Source organism: Myotis davidii, unplaced genomic scaffold (assembly GCF_000327345.1).
Source record: "Myotis davidii unplaced genomic scaffold, ASM32734v1 scaffold471, whole genome shotgun sequence".
Classification (NCBI taxonomy): Eukaryota; Metazoa; Chordata; class Mammalia; order Chiroptera; family Vespertilionidae; genus Myotis; species Myotis davidii.
The window spans coordinates 1,503,187-1,521,674 of NW_006283354.1; the positions used below are offsets into that span (position 1 = coordinate 1,503,187).

At 36.6% G+C, this 18,488-nt stretch overlaps 1 protein-coding gene across 1 annotated transcript in view; it reads right to left on the reverse strand.

Moving 5' to 3' along the window:
• The window catches only part of DDX46 (DEAD-box helicase 46), a 58,525-nt gene that overhangs the window by 36,930 nt on the left and 3,107 nt on the right, over positions 1-18,488 (reverse strand). Inside the window, exons 3-11 of the mRNA XM_015563399.1 lie at positions 16,556-16,699; positions 12,398-12,497; positions 9,084-9,249; positions 6,988-7,139; positions 5,827-5,940; positions 4,356-4,521; positions 2,748-2,868; positions 1,791-1,966; positions 743-864 (exon numbers count right to left, since the gene is read on the reverse strand). Of these exons, the coding sequence (XP_015418885.1) occupies positions 743-864; positions 1,791-1,966; positions 2,748-2,868; positions 4,356-4,521; positions 5,827-5,940; positions 6,988-7,139; positions 9,084-9,249; positions 12,398-12,497; positions 16,556-16,699 (1,261 nt within the window). The remainder of the gene's footprint in view (positions 1-742; positions 865-1,790; positions 1,967-2,747; positions 2,869-4,355; positions 4,522-5,826; positions 5,941-6,987; positions 7,140-9,083; positions 9,250-12,397; positions 12,498-16,555; positions 16,700-18,488) is intronic.

Below are 18,488 nucleotides of genomic sequence, written 5' to 3' on the forward strand. Positions count from 1 at the left end.
CCGCCTGCCCCACCCACCCCAGGCCGCACACGGCAGGCCTGGATCCTGCACTGGGGCGGCGGCAGTTGGGGATCGTGCCGCTTGCGCAGGGCAGCGCAGCAGCATCTACCAGCAGTATGCAAATTTAACGGCCATCTTTGTTGGGTTAATTTGCGTACTCTTCTGATTGGCTGATGAGCATACCAAAAGTATGGTCAATTAGCATCTTTGTCTTTTATTAGTGTAGATATCCAATGACTATCACTCTTTAGAAGACACCTGGAGAAATGCCAAACTAAAGAGAGTGAATGAAGGTATTTTTAAATAAGTCTTCTGAAATCATTTAAGAATTCAGCTAAAACTCTGATAATAATGCATCCCACCTTTCAAAGATGTCACATAAATCAGAGAAAATAAATACTGTCCAGGAATCAGAAGACCTAGGTTCTTGGTCAAACCACATCTTCTTAACCTAAAGACTTTGGTCACCTTATTTAACCTTTCCAAACATTTACTTATCTGTAAAACAGAAAAAATATCTGCCTTTCTTGAGCTAAGAGAGAAGGGGAGAAATTGGAAGGCTAAAAAGTATAAGAAAGACTTAAAAATTCCAAAATATAACAACTCATTGTGTTATTTTCACACCTCATTCTTTAAGATTTTAGAAGCAATCACTATACAAAACACAAAAACAAAAAAACACTTATGTTATTAAATCATTCAATTTAAGAGTGAAAAAACTGAATGTTCCTTTTATAACTACCTGCTCACTGATTCCTGTTCCTCCATAAACACAGACCACTCTAAGTCCCAAGGTCTTCGAAAACTTCTTACATTCTTTAGTAATTTGTAAAGCCAGTTCTCGAGTTGGAGTCATGATGACAGCTGAAAAGATAAATACGTCAAAAGCCTAACCACCAAAATTCTCTTTAAGAGGCTACGCTTTAAAGTGCTATAGTTAACCTCTGCAATAAAGTTTAGATCTCTTAGTCTAATTTTTGTTTTAATTTGTTTTATGCGCCTCCAAAAACCCTATCTTAGAAGCTTTATAATAGTAAAGATTGTGACGAAGAATTACTTTAAGTAGACTTAACATGCTATAGGGAAATAAATCAGTTAAATGCCTACTTAACCACTAAGAAAATACTGGGTTGAAAAGAATGCAAATCATTCTCAACTGCAAATCACAGAGCAAAGATGATCAAGTGACTCACTGTGCTGCAGAGCCATTCCCCGGTTTCCAGAAACAACCTTGGTCTGAGAGGCACAGATAGAAGAAAAATATACTGCGCCCTAAATTTCCGAGAGGAGCTCGTAACAACCTTCCAAAACCCTATTCAAATTTGCAGAAGAGATGTCTGCCAAATGAATCAAGAAATCTGAATATGAAGACCAAATCCTAAATGAATGCTGGCACTATAGCCTTGTAAGGCCAAAAAAGGGAAAACATGTTTCTTTATAATCCTCTATGTTGAGTTTTATAAATCCACTGATACGGGGCTAAGAACAAACCTCAACATAAATAAACAGATAGATGCATGAGGAGTCTACCTGCCGAGTCAGAGTTTAAAAATTGAGCTGTGCCAGGAGAGGCTGTTTTTGTACTTCTGAGATGTCACTCCAGAGCTCTGAAGATTCTCACTCCACCTGCTGGTAAGGGGAAATCAGCCCCAAAGTGCCAAATTTATAAAGAAAATGTACATAAAGATATCTTTATTGTTATAATTAAGAATATAAAGTATCAGGTCTTTCTGATTAACTGACAATGAATTAGTTATCTGAATAAATAGTTCAATGGAAAAAAATTGTACCTATTGGCCCTTCTCCTTCTTCTAATGACCTCTGATCCATGATGTGTCTAAACATGGGCAACAGAAAAGCAATAGTCTTTCCGCTTCCAGTCTTGGCAATGCCAATCAAGTCCCGTCCAGACATTATAGCAGGAATCGCCTGAGCTTGGATTGGTGTGGGCTTTTCATAGCCATGCCTTAAAAAGAAAACCAAATGAAGACAAGGTAAAAGTTGAGATCTCTTGGGCTCTGAAAACTGAAGGAGGAAAAGGTTTTCTAAAATGTGGTATATTCCTACAATAAAATATTATTTGGCAAAAAGGAATAAAGCCCTGAGACAATGTACATCATGGTTGAACTTTGAAAATAGGCTAAGTGGAAATAGCCAGTCACAAAAGACTATACTGGTATGCTCCCATTAATATATAAAGTCCATAATAGACAAATCTACAGAGACAATAGATTAGTGCAGTGACGGCGAACCTATGACATGTGTGTCAGAGGTGACCCGCGAACTCTTTTTTTTTTCTTTGTTAAATGGCATTTACATATATAAAGTAAATATCAAAAATATGTCTTTTGTTTTACTATGGTTGCAAATATCAAAAAATTTCTCTATGTGCCTCAGCACCAGAGTTAAGTTAGGGTTTTTCAAAATGCTGACACACCGAGCTCAAAAGGTTCGCCATCACTGGATTAGTGGTTACCTAGGGTGAGGAACAGGAAGAAGATTGGCTAACAGATACAGATCTCTGTTGGGGATGATGAAAATGTTTAAAATTAGCTTATGGTGATGACTGCATAACCCCAATAATATACTAAAGAGTCATTTTGTTATTATGCAAATTTTCTCAATAAAGTTCTTTAAGAAAAATGTTTTTCTATTAGAGTAAAAATACAACCAAAGGAAATATTTGTGTGAAAAGACTATTTTTGAGTAGAAAACTTTGAAAATGTGGACAACCACTAACCACTTACTTTTTGAGAGAATTTAGGATCTTCATGGAAATTCCACACTGAACCCAAGATTTAATTGGTTTGGGGCAACCTTTTCCCTTGACAATAATGCCCTCCATTTCCAACCGAAAGACATTCACCTCTGCAAAACAAAATCCAGATTAAAAACTCTTAATTGTTGTTCTACTATTAGTGCGTTATATTTCTCAATTAGCTATGGTAAGATTAAGAATCTCCAATTCCTTTGTTAGTGTTAACACAGATTACGCCATAGAAAAGCTATTGGACAAAGCACTGAATAGCTCAGAGAGACAGAGACAGTTAAAGCAATTACTGTTTGCAACCAACAAAGGATCAAACAAAATATCCCAATTTCTACAATTTGGCTTTTATTTTATCTTAAATTGCAAAGTATTAAAAGAACAATGGCTGAAACCAGTTTGGCTCAGTGGATAGAGCGTCGGCCTGTGGACTGGGGGGTCCCAGGTTCGATTCCGGTCGGGGGCATGTGCCTGGATTGCGGGCACATCCCCAGTGGGAGATGTGCAGGAGGCAGCTGATCGATGTTTCTCTCTCATCGATGTTTCTAACTCTCTATCTCTCTCCCTTCCTCTGTAAAAAGTCAATAAAATATATTAAAAAAAAAAAAAGAACAATGATTGACAAGTAATACAATCGTCTTCTCCAAGCAAGAGTTGCCCACATTATTCTTTTTTTTTAATATATTTTATTGATTTTTACAGAGAGGGAGAGGGATAGACAGTTAGAATCATCGATGAGAGAGAAACACCAATCAGCTGCCTCCTGCTCAACCCCTATTGGGGATGTGCCCGCAACCAGGGTACATGCCCTTGACCAGAATCGAACCTGGGACCCTTGAGTCTGCAGGCCGACGCTCTATCCACTGAGCCAAACCAGTCAGGGCCCAGATTATTCTTATTCTACCAATATCACAGATGCACACTGGTTCCTAACTCCCCTCTCTCAAGAGCTAACAATATATTATTTGCTAATTTCACATGAAGTTAGCATTTCAATTCTAAAATTCTCAACTACACGAGCCAAACTAATTTTTGCTCATTTTAAAAAATAGATTTTTCATTGATTTTTAGAGAGAGAGAAAGGAAGGGGCAGAGAGAGAAAAACATCAATGTGAGAGTGAAACACTGATCAGCCGCCTCCTGCACACCCAGTACTGGGGATGATGGAGCCCGAAATTCAGGCATGTGCCCTGACTGGGAATCTAACCAGCAACTTTTCATTCCATAAGGAGATGTCCAACCAATTGAGCCACAACAACCTGGATAATAATTTTTTTAAATACTTCCAAAAACATACTGACTCTTCACAACTCTGAATTTCTGCAGATGACTTACCCACTGTCTAGAACAGCAGTCGCCAACCTTTAGGACCTTACGGACCACCAGTGGTCCGCAGACCACCGGTTGGCGACCGCTGCTCTAGAATGACTTCTCACCTTCTAGTTCCCTCTTTCACTTCCCCAGGTAAATCAGGCAATTCCCCTACTCATATATCAACTCACAGGGCTACCCACATTCCTCCTGGACAAAGAGAAGTGTATCCTCTTCTGTTCCCACAATAAGCAACATATAAATAAAAGAACTTTACCTTCTTGAGACATTTTTGCTAGTTCTGGAACTTCAACATAAAAGTTTTTTCTGAATGGTTCATATTCAATTTTCCCATGATCTACTGGCTCTAGAAGCTTTCTCTGTTTTGTCTGATAGCCTGTGAGGGCCGTCTGAAGATCAACTTCTTCCTCCTCTGAAGAATACTATAATTTAAAAAAAAAAGTTAAAAGCTAAACCCATTTCTATTTTCTATTTATGGCAATCAATATTCCTAGCTTTTAAAATCCTCTTCTCCTAGCATGGGGGTAAGGTGGGAGGGTGAGAGGAGGTTTGTGGTGGAAGAGTTATGGAGGGGGGCAGGCGGGGAGATAAATGATGGGAGAAAATTAAATTAAAAATAAAATCATCCTCTAGTAAAAAATAATCTTTGGCTTTTACTTTTTAATTTCTGAATTTTTCAATTTAGTTTTTCTTTTCTTTTTCCTTATAGAAAGTTGCATTAACAACATAAAGCTAAAATAATAAAATAATTCTAGCCCTGGCCAAGTAGGTCAGTTCGAGCATCATCCCAATATGCCAAGGTTGTGGTTTTGATCCTCAGTCAGGACACACAAGAATCAACCAATGAGTGCATAAATAAGGAGAACAACAAATCAATGTTTCTCTCCCCCCGCTTCCTCTTTCTCTACAATCATTAACCAATAAAAATAAATAAAATAATTTTAATACGGCTTTAATGATGTTTTGCTATAGTTCCCATTGTTAAATCTTAACAATGCATATAAATAGGAAGAAATTTCATTCTGTCACTTCCTTTCTTCTCTCCCTTCTATGTCTGAGAGGAGCTGATGAAATATAAGACAATCAAAATTGGGCATACAGCCCTGGCCAGTTTGGCTAAGTGGATAGAATATCAGCCTGTAGACTGAAGGGTCCCAGGTTCAATTCCTGTCAAGGGCACATACCTTGGTTGCAGGCTCAATTCCTGGCCCTGGTCCTGGCATGTGCAGGAGGCAACCAATCAATGTGTCTCTCTCACATCAATGTCTGTCTGTCTGTCTCTCTCTCTCTCTCTCTCTCTCTCCCCCCCTGATTATCTAAAAAATCAATGGGAAAATATCCTCAAGTGAGGATTAACAACAAATGGGCAAAGAGCAAGAGGACAAAGATGTTAGATTGTTCTACCAACTGGATATTCAGCTATAATATTGTTAAGAATCGCAAGGCTTCTTAATAATAGTTTGCATAACTGAAAAGTACGTCTTCATCATTGAGTCCTAGTAAATACTTCTAGGGTAGCATCACTTTGGGCACTTTATTTTTTTAACTCATTTGAAAGAGAGGGAGAGAGAGAAATATCAATTTGTTACTCCACTTATTTATACATTCATTAGTTGATTTCTGAATGTGCCGTGACTGGCATATCATAACAATGCTCTAACCAACTGAGCTCCCCAACCAGGGCCTAAGGTAGCATCATGAAAAATTCAAAATTAATGAATAATTACCTCCATGGCATCCTGGTCATTCTCCATCAGCTCCCCTTTCTTCTTATCAGAATCCACTACTGCTTTTTTGGTTGTCACAACAGTGACAACTTTTGTCACTGTTGGCCCAGACTTCTAAAATAAAAAAGGAATATAAAATATTTTGAAAAGCTGAAAAATTTTAAAATCTCCTTATTGTTGAAAGTATTACAGATGTCCTCCTTTTTCCCCCATTTACCCCCCTCCCCCAACCAGTCCTCGCCTCCCCAGGCCTTCAGCACACTATTGTTTGTGTCCATGGGCTATACATGTATGAAAATAAAAATTATATGCCAACTGAAACAAAATAACTGCCATAATTTATAAATCAAATTAACTTAGTTATTAGCAGCAACGTAATGAAAAGACAAAAAGTGGTCTGCTTTCTCATTTAAATCTTACAATTAAATATACCACAATGTATTTTATAATACATTAACACGGGGTAGGCAAAAGTAGGATTACAGTTGTTCGTATGGAAAAACATGGAAAGCAGGTTATGATTATTACAACAGCTTTATTAACTCTGTGTTTCACATACTCACAACTGTAAACCTGTATCTGTCCACCCCATACATATGTAGTTTCTTGTATAATATATAACTTTATATACAGTTACTATGCAATATAATTTATTTTTAAAATACTATTAAATGGTACTTTTCACTCATTCAACAAGCAAGACATTGTTCCGGGAGCTTAGGAGAAATCAGTAAAACAGGCAAAGGTCAGTGCTCCTGAGGAGCTTTAATTTAGAAGACAAGGGGGACAAATAATAGACATGATAAAAAAATCAAATTATATTAACCTGAGAAAAGGCAATAAATGCTATTTAAAAAAAGAAAATTAGACTGGATAAAGGAGATGGGAGTATGAAAGATGAAAACGCTGGAGAAGTCTGGAGAGGACCTATTAAGAATGCAATAAGCAAGCATAGAAACCGAACAAAGATGATGGTAACACCTTTGAAACAAGAACATTTATAGTTAAAAATTCACTAATATCTCTGGTACTTAGAAAAAGTACCAGATGGGAGAGAAAACAAAAACAGTATAAAGTCATTCAAGTCAATAGTATGTCAATCAACAATGAAACCAAGTTATCCAACTAGGAATATAAATCTTTAAAAATAAAATTCCATACCTTTTCATTTCCCCCACCACCTTTTACACTTCTCATATTAAACTTTTTTACTTCCTCTTTCACTTCTTCCATGTAAGCGTCTAATGGATCTAACTCCTCACCCTCCATTTCATTTCCTTCCTTCTCAGCTTCTGCAGGGTCATCTTCATCATCTAAAATATTAGAATACACACTCTTTGTACATGTGCTTCAAAGGGAAATTTTTCACAATCAGACCACACCCACCATTCTGACCTGTTCTCTCACTACCTAAACACCCTCCCTTCCAGTTGACCAGGCACACTGCAGTTCAAATATACTTCACAGCTTTAAACCGAGCATGTATTAGTTCTGAATAATAAAAGAAAAAAATTGTAACAAATTAAGTCGAAGAGGCAAAAAATTATGCCTAAAAATGAATCTCCAGTAATAAGTCTTACAATTACACTAAAAGCCAAACTAAAAACTTTATCTGCTAAATAAGTTTACTTATTTTCCTTTCAATTACCTTTCTTTAAAGCACAGAAAAAATAACATTCTTAATTCAAGACAAATCTAATCTTTTTTACATAACTAAAACATCATCACTTAATCCATTTATCCTCTTTAAAATATACTTTTATGGATTTCAGAGAGGAAGAGAAAGAGAGAGAGAGAGACTAAAACATCAATGATGAGAGAGAATCACTGATCAGCTGCCTCCTACACAGCCCCCACTGGGGATCAAGTCCACAACCAGGCATGTGCCCTGACGGGGAATTGAATGGTGACCTCCTAGTTCATAGGTCAATGCTCAAACACTGAGCAAAACTGGCCGGGCCCATTTATCTTTTTAAGCCACTCTGTGGAACTTCCAGAGAAAATGAGAATTTTAAAGGAATGTTTAAAAAAAAAAAAGGAACAAAATTCCATTTCCTATAAAATTTCACATTCTTTATTAAAAAGTCAAAATCAGATACGGAGGGGAAATGTTTCTGTTTTAAGTCATTAAAAAGTCAAAGGAGAAATCTGAAACCATGTCCTTAATTTACCCTTATTACTAACATTATTGTAATAAAAATAAAAAGCTATTTACTTGCCCTTAAGTACCCAACTCTCCACTCTAAAGTAAAATCAGTAATCCTTAATAAACACTACTTTACAATTCTAAATTTAACATAAATATTAAAAGAGACATTTAAAACCTCCATATGAATTCAGCAATTCCAGTTCTGGGTATATAGAACTGAGAGCAGGGACTCAAACAGTTACTTGCATACCAGTAACAACAGGAGCTTTATTCACAATAGCCAAAAGGTGTAAACAACCCATATATCTAACAGATAAATAGGTAAACAAAATGTGGCATGTACACATATATTTATATAACATAGAGTACTATTAAGCCATAAAAAGGAATGAAATTCTGATATATGCAACAATATAGATGAACCTTGAAGATACGCTAAGTGAAATAAGCCAGTTACAAAAGGACAAATATTGTATGATTCCACTTTTATGAGGTACCTAGAATAGGCAAATTCATAGCAGCAGAAAGCAGAATAGAAGTTACTGGGGATGGGGATGGGGATGGGGATGGGGACGGGGTTGGGGATGGGGATGGGGATGGGGACAGGATGGGGAATTACTATTTAACCCCTTCCCCGGCAGAAACGTGTATACTCGTTTTCACAAAATGTTCTTTTTCAGTCGTCGACGAGTATACTAAGAAAATATGGTAAAAAAATATGGTTTATACGAAGACGAGTTACAAACTGTTTTCATAACCAGCATCAAAAATACTATATAGAACCAAAATAAAAAAATTAGCCTGAAAAAGAAACGTTTTTAACAAAAAAATTGTTGGAGAAGGGGTTAATGGGAACAGAGTTTCTGTTTGGGATGAAGAAAAAGTTCTGGGAATGGACAGTGGTGTTGATTGCACAAGACTGTGAATGTACTTAATGCCATGAATTGTACACTTAAAAAATGGTTGAAATGATAAACATTATGTTATAATATATAAACATTATATTTTTTCCATAATATGTGGTCTTAAAAATACCAACATTACTCATAATTCTAGAATACTATACATGAATTGTTATATAGGTTATTATTGTAACAAATGAATATACCATCATCATCCTCTAAACTCCATTTTTTCCCTTGTTTCATCTCTTCAATTTCCTTTTTCAGTTCTCCTATGTTTTCCATGGCCTTTTTGCGTTGTTCTTCTCGCCATTTTTCTACTCTTTCTTTCCGCTTTCTCATTTCTTCTTCCAGCTTATTTTGGTCAAAGTTCTTGGGAGGAAAACAGGAGATAGAGGAAGGCAAGGATAAACAATTTTACTCTAGGTGATATTCCAAGTATTTTCCTAAAGTATATAAAAAGGAAAAAAACAGATGTATATACAAACTCCTATATTTAGACCAGATTAAAGTCACACATCTTTTAAGTATCTCCAAGAATATACCCACATAATGAAATAGTAAAAAAAGCATCTTCGCCTGGCTGGTGTGGCTCAGTGATTGAACATCAACCCATGAACCGGGAGGCCGCAGTTGTATTCCTGGTCAGGGCAATGCTCAGGTTGCGGACTCAATACCCAGCAGGGGTGTACAGGAGGGAGAAGGTCATTATTTCTCTCTTGCCGACATTTCTTTCTCCCTATCCCTTTCCCTTCCTCTCTCTCTAAAAAAAAATCAATAAAAATCTGGGTTTATCAATTTTTTAAGCATTTTCAACTAATAAAATAGACACATTTCAAACACCATAAATTAATCTCATTTTAGATATAAGCAATATGCACACATGAATTCAACTTCTTCCTCAAAGTAAAAACTACATGACTTAACAAAGTTCCCTAGTTATTATTCTCAACTTTAAATCATCTAAACTCCTCCAAGATTGCCTCCATGAAAAACAATTTTCTATTATAAATTATTAAGTAAATAAAAGCTATTTATCGCCCTAACCGGTTTGGCTCAGTGGATGGAGCTTCGGCCTGCTGACTGAATGGTCCCAGGTTCGATTCCGGTCAAGGGCATGTACCTTGATTGCGGGCACATCCCCAGTAGGAGGTGTGTAGGAGGCAGCTGATCAATGTTTCTCTCCCATCAATGTTTCTAACTCTCTATCTCTCTCCCTTCCTCTCTATAAAAAATCAATAAAATATATATTTTTTAAAAAGCTATTTATCAACATGATTAAGAAGTTTTGGTCTTTTAGCCTTTAGGTCTACGTTTCCTAGAAACAGCCATTCTAAAGCCATTATTTTTTTTAAAATATATTTTATTGATTTTTTAGAGAGGAAGGGAGAGAGATAGAGAGTTAGAAACATTGATGAGAGAGAAACATCGATCAGCTGCCTCCTGCACATTTCCCACTGGGGATGTACCCGCAACCAAGGTACATGTCCGTGACCGGAATCGAACCCGGGACCCCTCAGTCTGCAGGCCGACGCTCTATCCACTGAGCCAAACCGGTTTCAGCTCTAAAGCCATTATTAAAATTATTAATAATACTCTTAAGAGAAGACAACAAATCACCACATAATCAGGGACTTAAAGATTAAACATTATATATATCAAAATGTTACATATGTTGCCACCATTGATAGGTATGGAAACGCAGCACATGTAGAAAACAGTCAAAGAAAATATTACATAATTATAATGTGATGGTGTTTTGGGATTATAGAGAATTATTTCTGAACTTTCCAAATATCTTATAATTTGATTATATAATGCTTGTATTTCAAAAATAAATTTATTTCTTAAAAAAACAAAAAGTTTTCCCCCTGAATTTATAGTCTTTATAATAATTCCGTCCTCTCTAAAGATGAGCCCCAGAAAGCTTATGTGCTTTTCTCAAGGTCACCCAGTCATTCAATAGAAGAAACTGGATCAGAAACCAGACCTCCCAGACTTAAGTTGCATTCTCTCAGTTACCCGACTCAGCAAGGAGGTCCTTTTAAAAAAATTATTTAAAATACAACCACTAAAAAATAGAACAAACTCAAAAAGAGAACAAAACAAAGAAATGACTCTATAATGAAATGGGCAAAAGATATGAGTAGGCAATTCAAAGAAAGTGCAAATAGTAAAAAACTTAAAGGGTCCTGGGTTCTATTCCAATCAAGGGCATGTACCCCTGCTGCCGGCTTCTCCCAGGCTCGGGCCCTCGTTGGGGGCTCATGCAGGAGGCAATCAATCAATGTGTTTCTCTCACATGGATGTTTCTCTGTCTTTCCCTCTCTCCCACTCTCCCTAAAAAAATCAACGGAAAGGGTGAGGCTTAACAAAAAAATAAAGAAAAGAAAATATTCACTTATATTTAAAGACATGCAACTCAAAATAATACCAATTACCTCCAATTACATTGGTAAAAATTAATTTTTCAAATTCTTATGTTGGCAAGGAAGTAAGGAAACAGACATTTTCATATGTCTTAAGTCAATTTATACAACTTATTTTATGGCAATTTGATACCAATTTACCTTATGCTATATTCACAAAGAACATAGATACAGTAATTAATGCACCTTTGTTTAAAATCACAGACTGGAAACAAATATTCTACATTGTTTCAACAGAATACTATGAAGGCACTAAAAATAATAAGCTTTATCTATGTATGCACCTACAGCAAGATCTCCAATATATAACAAATGAAAACAGCAAGGTATTCTATTTCTAAGATGGTGGGTATACTGCTGCTTATTATGTTGTTGTTTTTTAAATATATTTTATTGATTTTTTACAGAGAGGAAGGGAGAGGGATAGAGAGTTAGAAACATCGGTGAGAGAGAAACATCAATCAGCTGCCTCCTGCACAAACCCCACCGGGGATGTGCCCGCAACCAAGGTACATGCCCTTGACCGGAATCAAACCTGGGACCCTTGAGTCCACAGGCCGACACTCTATCCACTGAGCCAAACCGGTCAGGTCTTATTATGTTTTTTTAAAATACATTTTTATTGACTTTTTACAGAGAGGAAGAGAGAGGGATAGTTAGAAACATCAATGAGAGAGAGAGAAATACCAATCAAGTGCCTCCTGCATGCCCCCTACTGGGGATCACGCCCGCAACCAAGGTACATGCCCTTGACCAGAATTGAATCTGGGACCTTTCAGCCCACACTCTATGCACTGTGCCGAACTGGTAGGGCTGTTTATTATTCTTGAGATCTTATATATTGATAAATTTATAATTTTAAAGTATACAAAAGCAAGATACAAAATGCTGTATATGGTATGATAATAGTTTGTAAGCAAAAACAGATATGTATAGATATGCAACTTATTCAAAAAAATTTTCTCATGGAAACAAGTACTATCTTATCTTATATATGTTATTTCAAAATAAAACAGAACATTAAAAAAGTAAGAATTTGTCATTGTAGAAACAAGTTTACATTATATAGTTATTTATGCTAGTAAACATACGCCAGCATCTTTTTCTTTTTCATCTTCCTTATCATCTTTGTCTTTTTTCTTCTCTTTAGAACTTTCTCCACTATCTGTTTTCTCTTTGGACCTAGACCTTCTAAAAAGAGAGAGAAAAACATATCATCTATATGTGCTTGGAAACATTCATTTTAAAATACTCTTATAGGTTTGTATTTTACTTTTTAGGTAAGAAATAAACTTCCAAGAGCCACATGCATTTTTATATTCCATTAATAAATACCTTGGAAATATAATAAAAAATTAATGCTATGACACTAATTGTAAATAAGAAAAACAGGACATATCATAGAAAAACTACAGAATTTAAATTGGAGGGGTAAAACTTAACAAATGGAGAAACATGCCAAGACATTAACATTCTATAAGATTAAAAACAGTAATAATAATAATTTTAATGTAATCAAATTGGTTGGTCTTTTTTGGCCCTTTATGATCAGTGCTTTTTAAAATACCTAGAAATACTTCCAGATTTGATGAAAATATTCAGAGATAAACAAGGTATTCTCTAGTATAAACTTCTATTTTATTTTTTTGTTAATCCTTACCCAAGGATATTTTTTCCATTGAATTTCAGATAGAGTGGAAGATCAGGAGGGGGAGAGAGAGGAAAAAAAAAAGAAAGAAATCGATGTGAGAAAGACACACTGATGGTTCCTCCTGCAGGAGTCCCAAAGAGAGCCGGGGATCAAACCTGCAACCCAGGTACTGCCCAGGCAGAGAACCGGCAGCTTGAACCCCAGTGAGGGACATGCAGATGGCAACCCACCAATGTTCCGCTCTCGCATTAATGTTTCTCTTCCCCTCTCCCTTCCTCTCTCTAAAAAATCGGCGAAAACACATTTTTAAAAAAATCATTACAGAGTGAAACAACAAACCAGAGTAAGAAAATATATTTGCCACTCATATAATTGACAAAAAACAACTATACAGGATATCTAAAAACAAACACAAAAACCTCCTATAAATCTGTTTAAAGAGAGAAACTACCCAATAGAAAAATGAGCAAAGATGTAAACAAGTACGTCAGAAAAGAGATCGGAATAACCAATAAACATATGAAAGTTCAATCTCATTAGTAATCACAGAAATGCAAATTAGTAATCACAATGATATTGGCATTACATGCCTACTCAATTAACAAAAAATTTAAAGGACTGCCCTGGCCAGTGTGGCTCAGTTAGTTGGGCTTCGCCCCTTGAACCAGGAGGTGGCCAGTTGGATTCAGCATCAGGGCACATGCCCAGGTTTCAGGCTCAATCCCCAGTAGGGGACACTGTAAAGGCAGCTAATCAATGTTGAGCTACCACATGAATATTTTTCTCTCTCTCTCTCCCTCTCCCTTCCTCTCTCTCTAAAATCAATAAATTTCTTTAAAATATTTTTTTAATTTAAAAGACTGACAATACCAAACATTGTCAGAGCATAAAGCAACATAATTCTCATATACTTCTGGTGGGAGTATAATTAATAATACTCTTTGGAAAGCATTCAGGATTACCTAGTAAAAATAAAGCTACGCTTATTCTATGATCATGTAATTTCACTCCTAGATATACGCCCTAAGAAACTCATGCAAATGTATACCAGTATTATATATACAAAAATGTTCATAATAACCAAAAAGTTAAATCAACCCAAACATTGATCTAAGTAGAATGAATAAACTGTGGTATATTTATACCACAGATTGCATTCAGCAATGAAAATGTACTACTGTTATAAGCAACAAAGATAAGTCTCAAATAACATAACACTGAGCAAAAACACAAAAGAATACATGACTCATTCACGTAAAACATGTATGTCTAAACTACTCTTTTTCGCCGAAACCGGTTTGGCTCAGTGGATAGAGCATCAGCCTCCGGACTGAAAGGTCCCAGGTTCGATTCCGGTCAAGGGCATGTACCTGGGTTGCGGGCACATCCCCAGTGGGAGATGTGCAGGAGGCAGCTGATCGATGTTTCTCTCTCATCGATGTTTCTAGCTTTCTATCTCTCTCCCTTCCTCTCTGTGAAAAATCAATAAAATATATTTAAAAAAATAAAATAAACTACTCTTTTTCCAGATAAAAATTCAGGTGGTAAAACTATAAAGAAATTACTAGCACAAATGTCAGAACTGGTTTTCATCCAAGGAAATAGAGACCTCAGTTACAGAAGGGATGTGGAGGGCTTCTGACAATGTTCTATTTCCTGACCTTGGCGATGGTTACATGGATGTTGCTTTATAATTATTTAACAAACTGCTCAGATTTTATTCACTTTTACACACACACACACACATTTTTTTTTGACATTTTACGTTATTTTTTTTATTGTGTGAAAATGCACATAACGTTTACCATCTTAACCACCTTTAAGTACACAGTTCAGTAGTGTCAAATACATCCACACCGCTAGGCAGCCACCGTCACTATCCATCCTGGTAACTCTGTCTTGTCACCAATGTGTTACACATGTTACATGCAGCATAAACAAGGTTTCTTTTTAGGGCAATGATTCCATTTCTCTAACTCTGTAGTCACGAGGCCACGTGGGGCTAAGAGCAGATGTAATCCTGGGGGTTTCAGGAAAACGACTTTCCTGATCATTGGCATTTCTGTGGGTGAATACTTTGAAAACATAGCTATCCTTTCTGACTGGTTGCTTTGGTCTGAATGCCTGCATCCCACCCGAGTTCCTATGTTGAAATCTTCACACACACTTTTGTTTTAGTTTTTGTTTTATGATTAACCAAAGAGTAAGTTTATTAAAGCTAGGGATGTGAGACAAGGGCTTGACAGAAGCAGCAATAGGAGAGAGCCTAGGCAGGCTGCTTTAGCTCTCTAGAAATGCCACCGGGAAGAAACAAGCCTAGGCAGGCTGCTTTAGCTCCCTGCAAAGTCAGAGAAAAGGGGCCTTGGAGGCAGATTCAGGAAGTTAGCCCGGGACGAGCTGTCATTGCCCACTGCTCCCTGGTTACAACTCTCATGGGGCCCTTAAAGTTTAGGAGATGCATGCCTAAGAGGGAAGAAAGGCATGGGTGTACGACCAGGGAGAATGCACCCCATATACACTTTTTTCCAGTTTTATTACACGGACTTCGGTAAAATAAAATTTTCTAAGTAAAATAAATGACATGGTAAATGTCATGGTTGCCAAAACCGGTTTGGCTCAGTGGATAGAGCGTCAGCCTGCAGACTGAAAGGTCCCAGGTTCGATTCCGGTAAAGGGCATGTACCTGGGTTGCGGGCACATCCCCAGTAGGAGATGTGCAGGAGGCAGCTGATCGATGTTTCTCTCTCATCGATGTTTCTGACTCTCTATCTCTCTCCCTTCCTCTCTGTAAAAAATCAATAAAATATTAAAAAAAGTAAAAAATAAAAAAAATAAAAGACTTTCAAAAAAAATAAATAAATAAATGTCATGATTAACATAAAGACTATACAGAAAACAGATACAAGACCATACATCAACTATCCTATGAACCACATTAGAAACAATAGGCAAAGAATAAAACACTAACAAGATAAATATATAAAGAGTTAAACATACTATGTTTAACAGACATACTATCTCAAACTGAAACATATACATTTAAATTACACAAAGTTCACTCATCTGAACAGCAATTCAGCAATGCATACCATTTCACGTTATTTGTCAATATCAAAAATTCTAACAAAATAATTTCAAAGAAAAAACATAGTTTGAGATGTTTATAAAATATATTTCTGACCATTAATAGTTATTAAATAAAACAATGCATTATGTTTTAAAATAGTCTGGTATTTTCCAATTGAATTATAAGCTTTAAAACCTGTTAAAACAAAATTCTACCAAGAGTTCATGGTAGGAGTCAAATTCAGTAATTATTTTTAATGTTTAATTTATTTTAGAGAGAAGCAGGGGAAGAAGGAGGGGGAAAGAGGGAGAGGGAGAGACACTGACTTGTTGTTCCCCTTATTTGTGCATTCACTGACTCTTGGATGTTACCTGACTGAGGATCGAACCCACAACCTTGGTATATCAGGATGACAATCTAACCAACTGAGCTACCTGACCAGGACCTAAAGATTTTTTTTTAAATATAAGTAACAGGGAAAACAGTCAGTTCCCAACTTGCATGACAGATAGAGCCCAATGATAACATTACCTATTCTCAGCTTTCTTGCTTTTATTGCCAGGACTGGAGGATCGGGATCGGCGGCCCCGGCTTCTACTCCTTGAGCGTCTCCTGTCTCGACTTCGAGATCTTCTTCGCTCTCGACTTCTGTCTCTCTCTCTACTTCTGGAACGCCTGAAAAGGAGATACTTTTCATATATTCTATTATCAAGTGGAACTAGTTCAGTTTATGGTTCTATCCCACATTGAAAAAGGCTTCTTAATTTTCACCATTAGTAAAGGCAGAGATTGAGATTCAATTAACTATCAAACCAGTAAAATAGGGAAGAGGTAATGCCAATTCTTAAAAGTGGTCACTGAAAAAAATGAGGATCCTAATTTCAAAATAAAGTTTACTGAAAAACACAGCAAAACTGTAATAATAGCAAGCTGAAATCTATAGCCTATGATATAGAAAATCTAAATTTCGCCGGAACCGGTTTGGCTCAGTGGATAGAGTGTCGGCCTGCGGACTGAAGGGTCCCGGGTTCGGTTCCGGTCAAGGGCATGTACCTGGGTTGCGGCACATCCCCGGTGGGGGGCGTGCGGGAGGCAGCTGATCGATGTTTCTCTCTCATCGATGTTTCTAGCTCTCTATCCCTCTCCATTCCTCTCTGTAAAAAATCAATAAAATATATATATTAAAAAAAAATCTAAATTTCAAAGACAGCCTTAACCTAAGGATGGACAAAATAGGACTGTGGGAAGATTGCAGATATGACAATGAGAAGACCAGCGAACCTATCCTAGTTAATGCTGCTACTAACTAGTGGAGGGCAAACGGCAGATCAACTCTCTGGGTCTTAGTTTCCTCATCTATAAAATGCGGAGACGTCACAATATAATCTCAAAATCCTTCTTGCTCTAAAATCTTGTGATTCTACCTTTCACACCAAAAAGTCAAAGACCAGATCCTAAATGAACACTTTCACTGAAGTTCTTGACTGATCTGTATGAAACTCTTCCTGGGACCACATAATATAAAACTGAGTAAGATAGCACTACCCACATTGTCAAAGGTATTATACACTAACTACCTTTACAATCTCTCCTTCCAATGTTTGAAAAAGATAAAGCCAAAGTTCTTTCTGTGATCAGTTCACAGAAACTGTACCACCTGTATTCTTTCCTATTTTAATGAGAAACTGTATTAGAAAAAAAAATTTTTTTTGGTATGGGGAGATTATTTTTATTTTAAAACTGTTTTTCACCCCCAGAAAGGGTGAAAAAGTGCAAGGAATGGCTGTTTGACTATATGTAATCAAGTATAAACAAAATTTAAAAAACATTTTTTTTAAATATATTTTATTGATTTTTTACAAAGAGGAAGGGAGAGGGATAGAGAGTTAGAAACATCGATGAGAGAGAAACATCCATCAGCTGCCTCCGGCACACCCCCTACTGGGGATGTGCCCGCAACCAAGATACATGCCCTTGACTGGAATCAAACCCGGGACCCTTCAGTCCGCAGGCTGACGCTCTATCCACTGAGCCAAACTGGTCAGGGCTAAAATTAAAATTTTAGATGTTCTTTCATTCAAATCTGAATAAGTTCTTTAAAACAGTCTCAAACAGAAAGCAGGACCCGGAGATGGCTCTATCCTGCTTCCGTCTGTCCGCTTTATGGATTCTCTGAACAGGGTGGTAAGCTCTCTCGGGACATAATTAGAACAGAACACTTTTGATGGCATATAACCTTACCTTTAGCTTCTTTTCTAACCTTTCTCAGAGGGCTTTAAGGAATCACTTTGGGTTACAGAAAATAAAACCTAAGTTTCCAAACTTAAAATACTATTTGAGAGTCTTTATTCTAGCCAACAATTTTCAACTGAAGTGCCGCAAGAATTTTTTAATATTTTTATTGATTTTATTTTTTTAATGCTCACCAGGAATTTTTCCATTGATTTGTAGAGAGAGTGGAAGA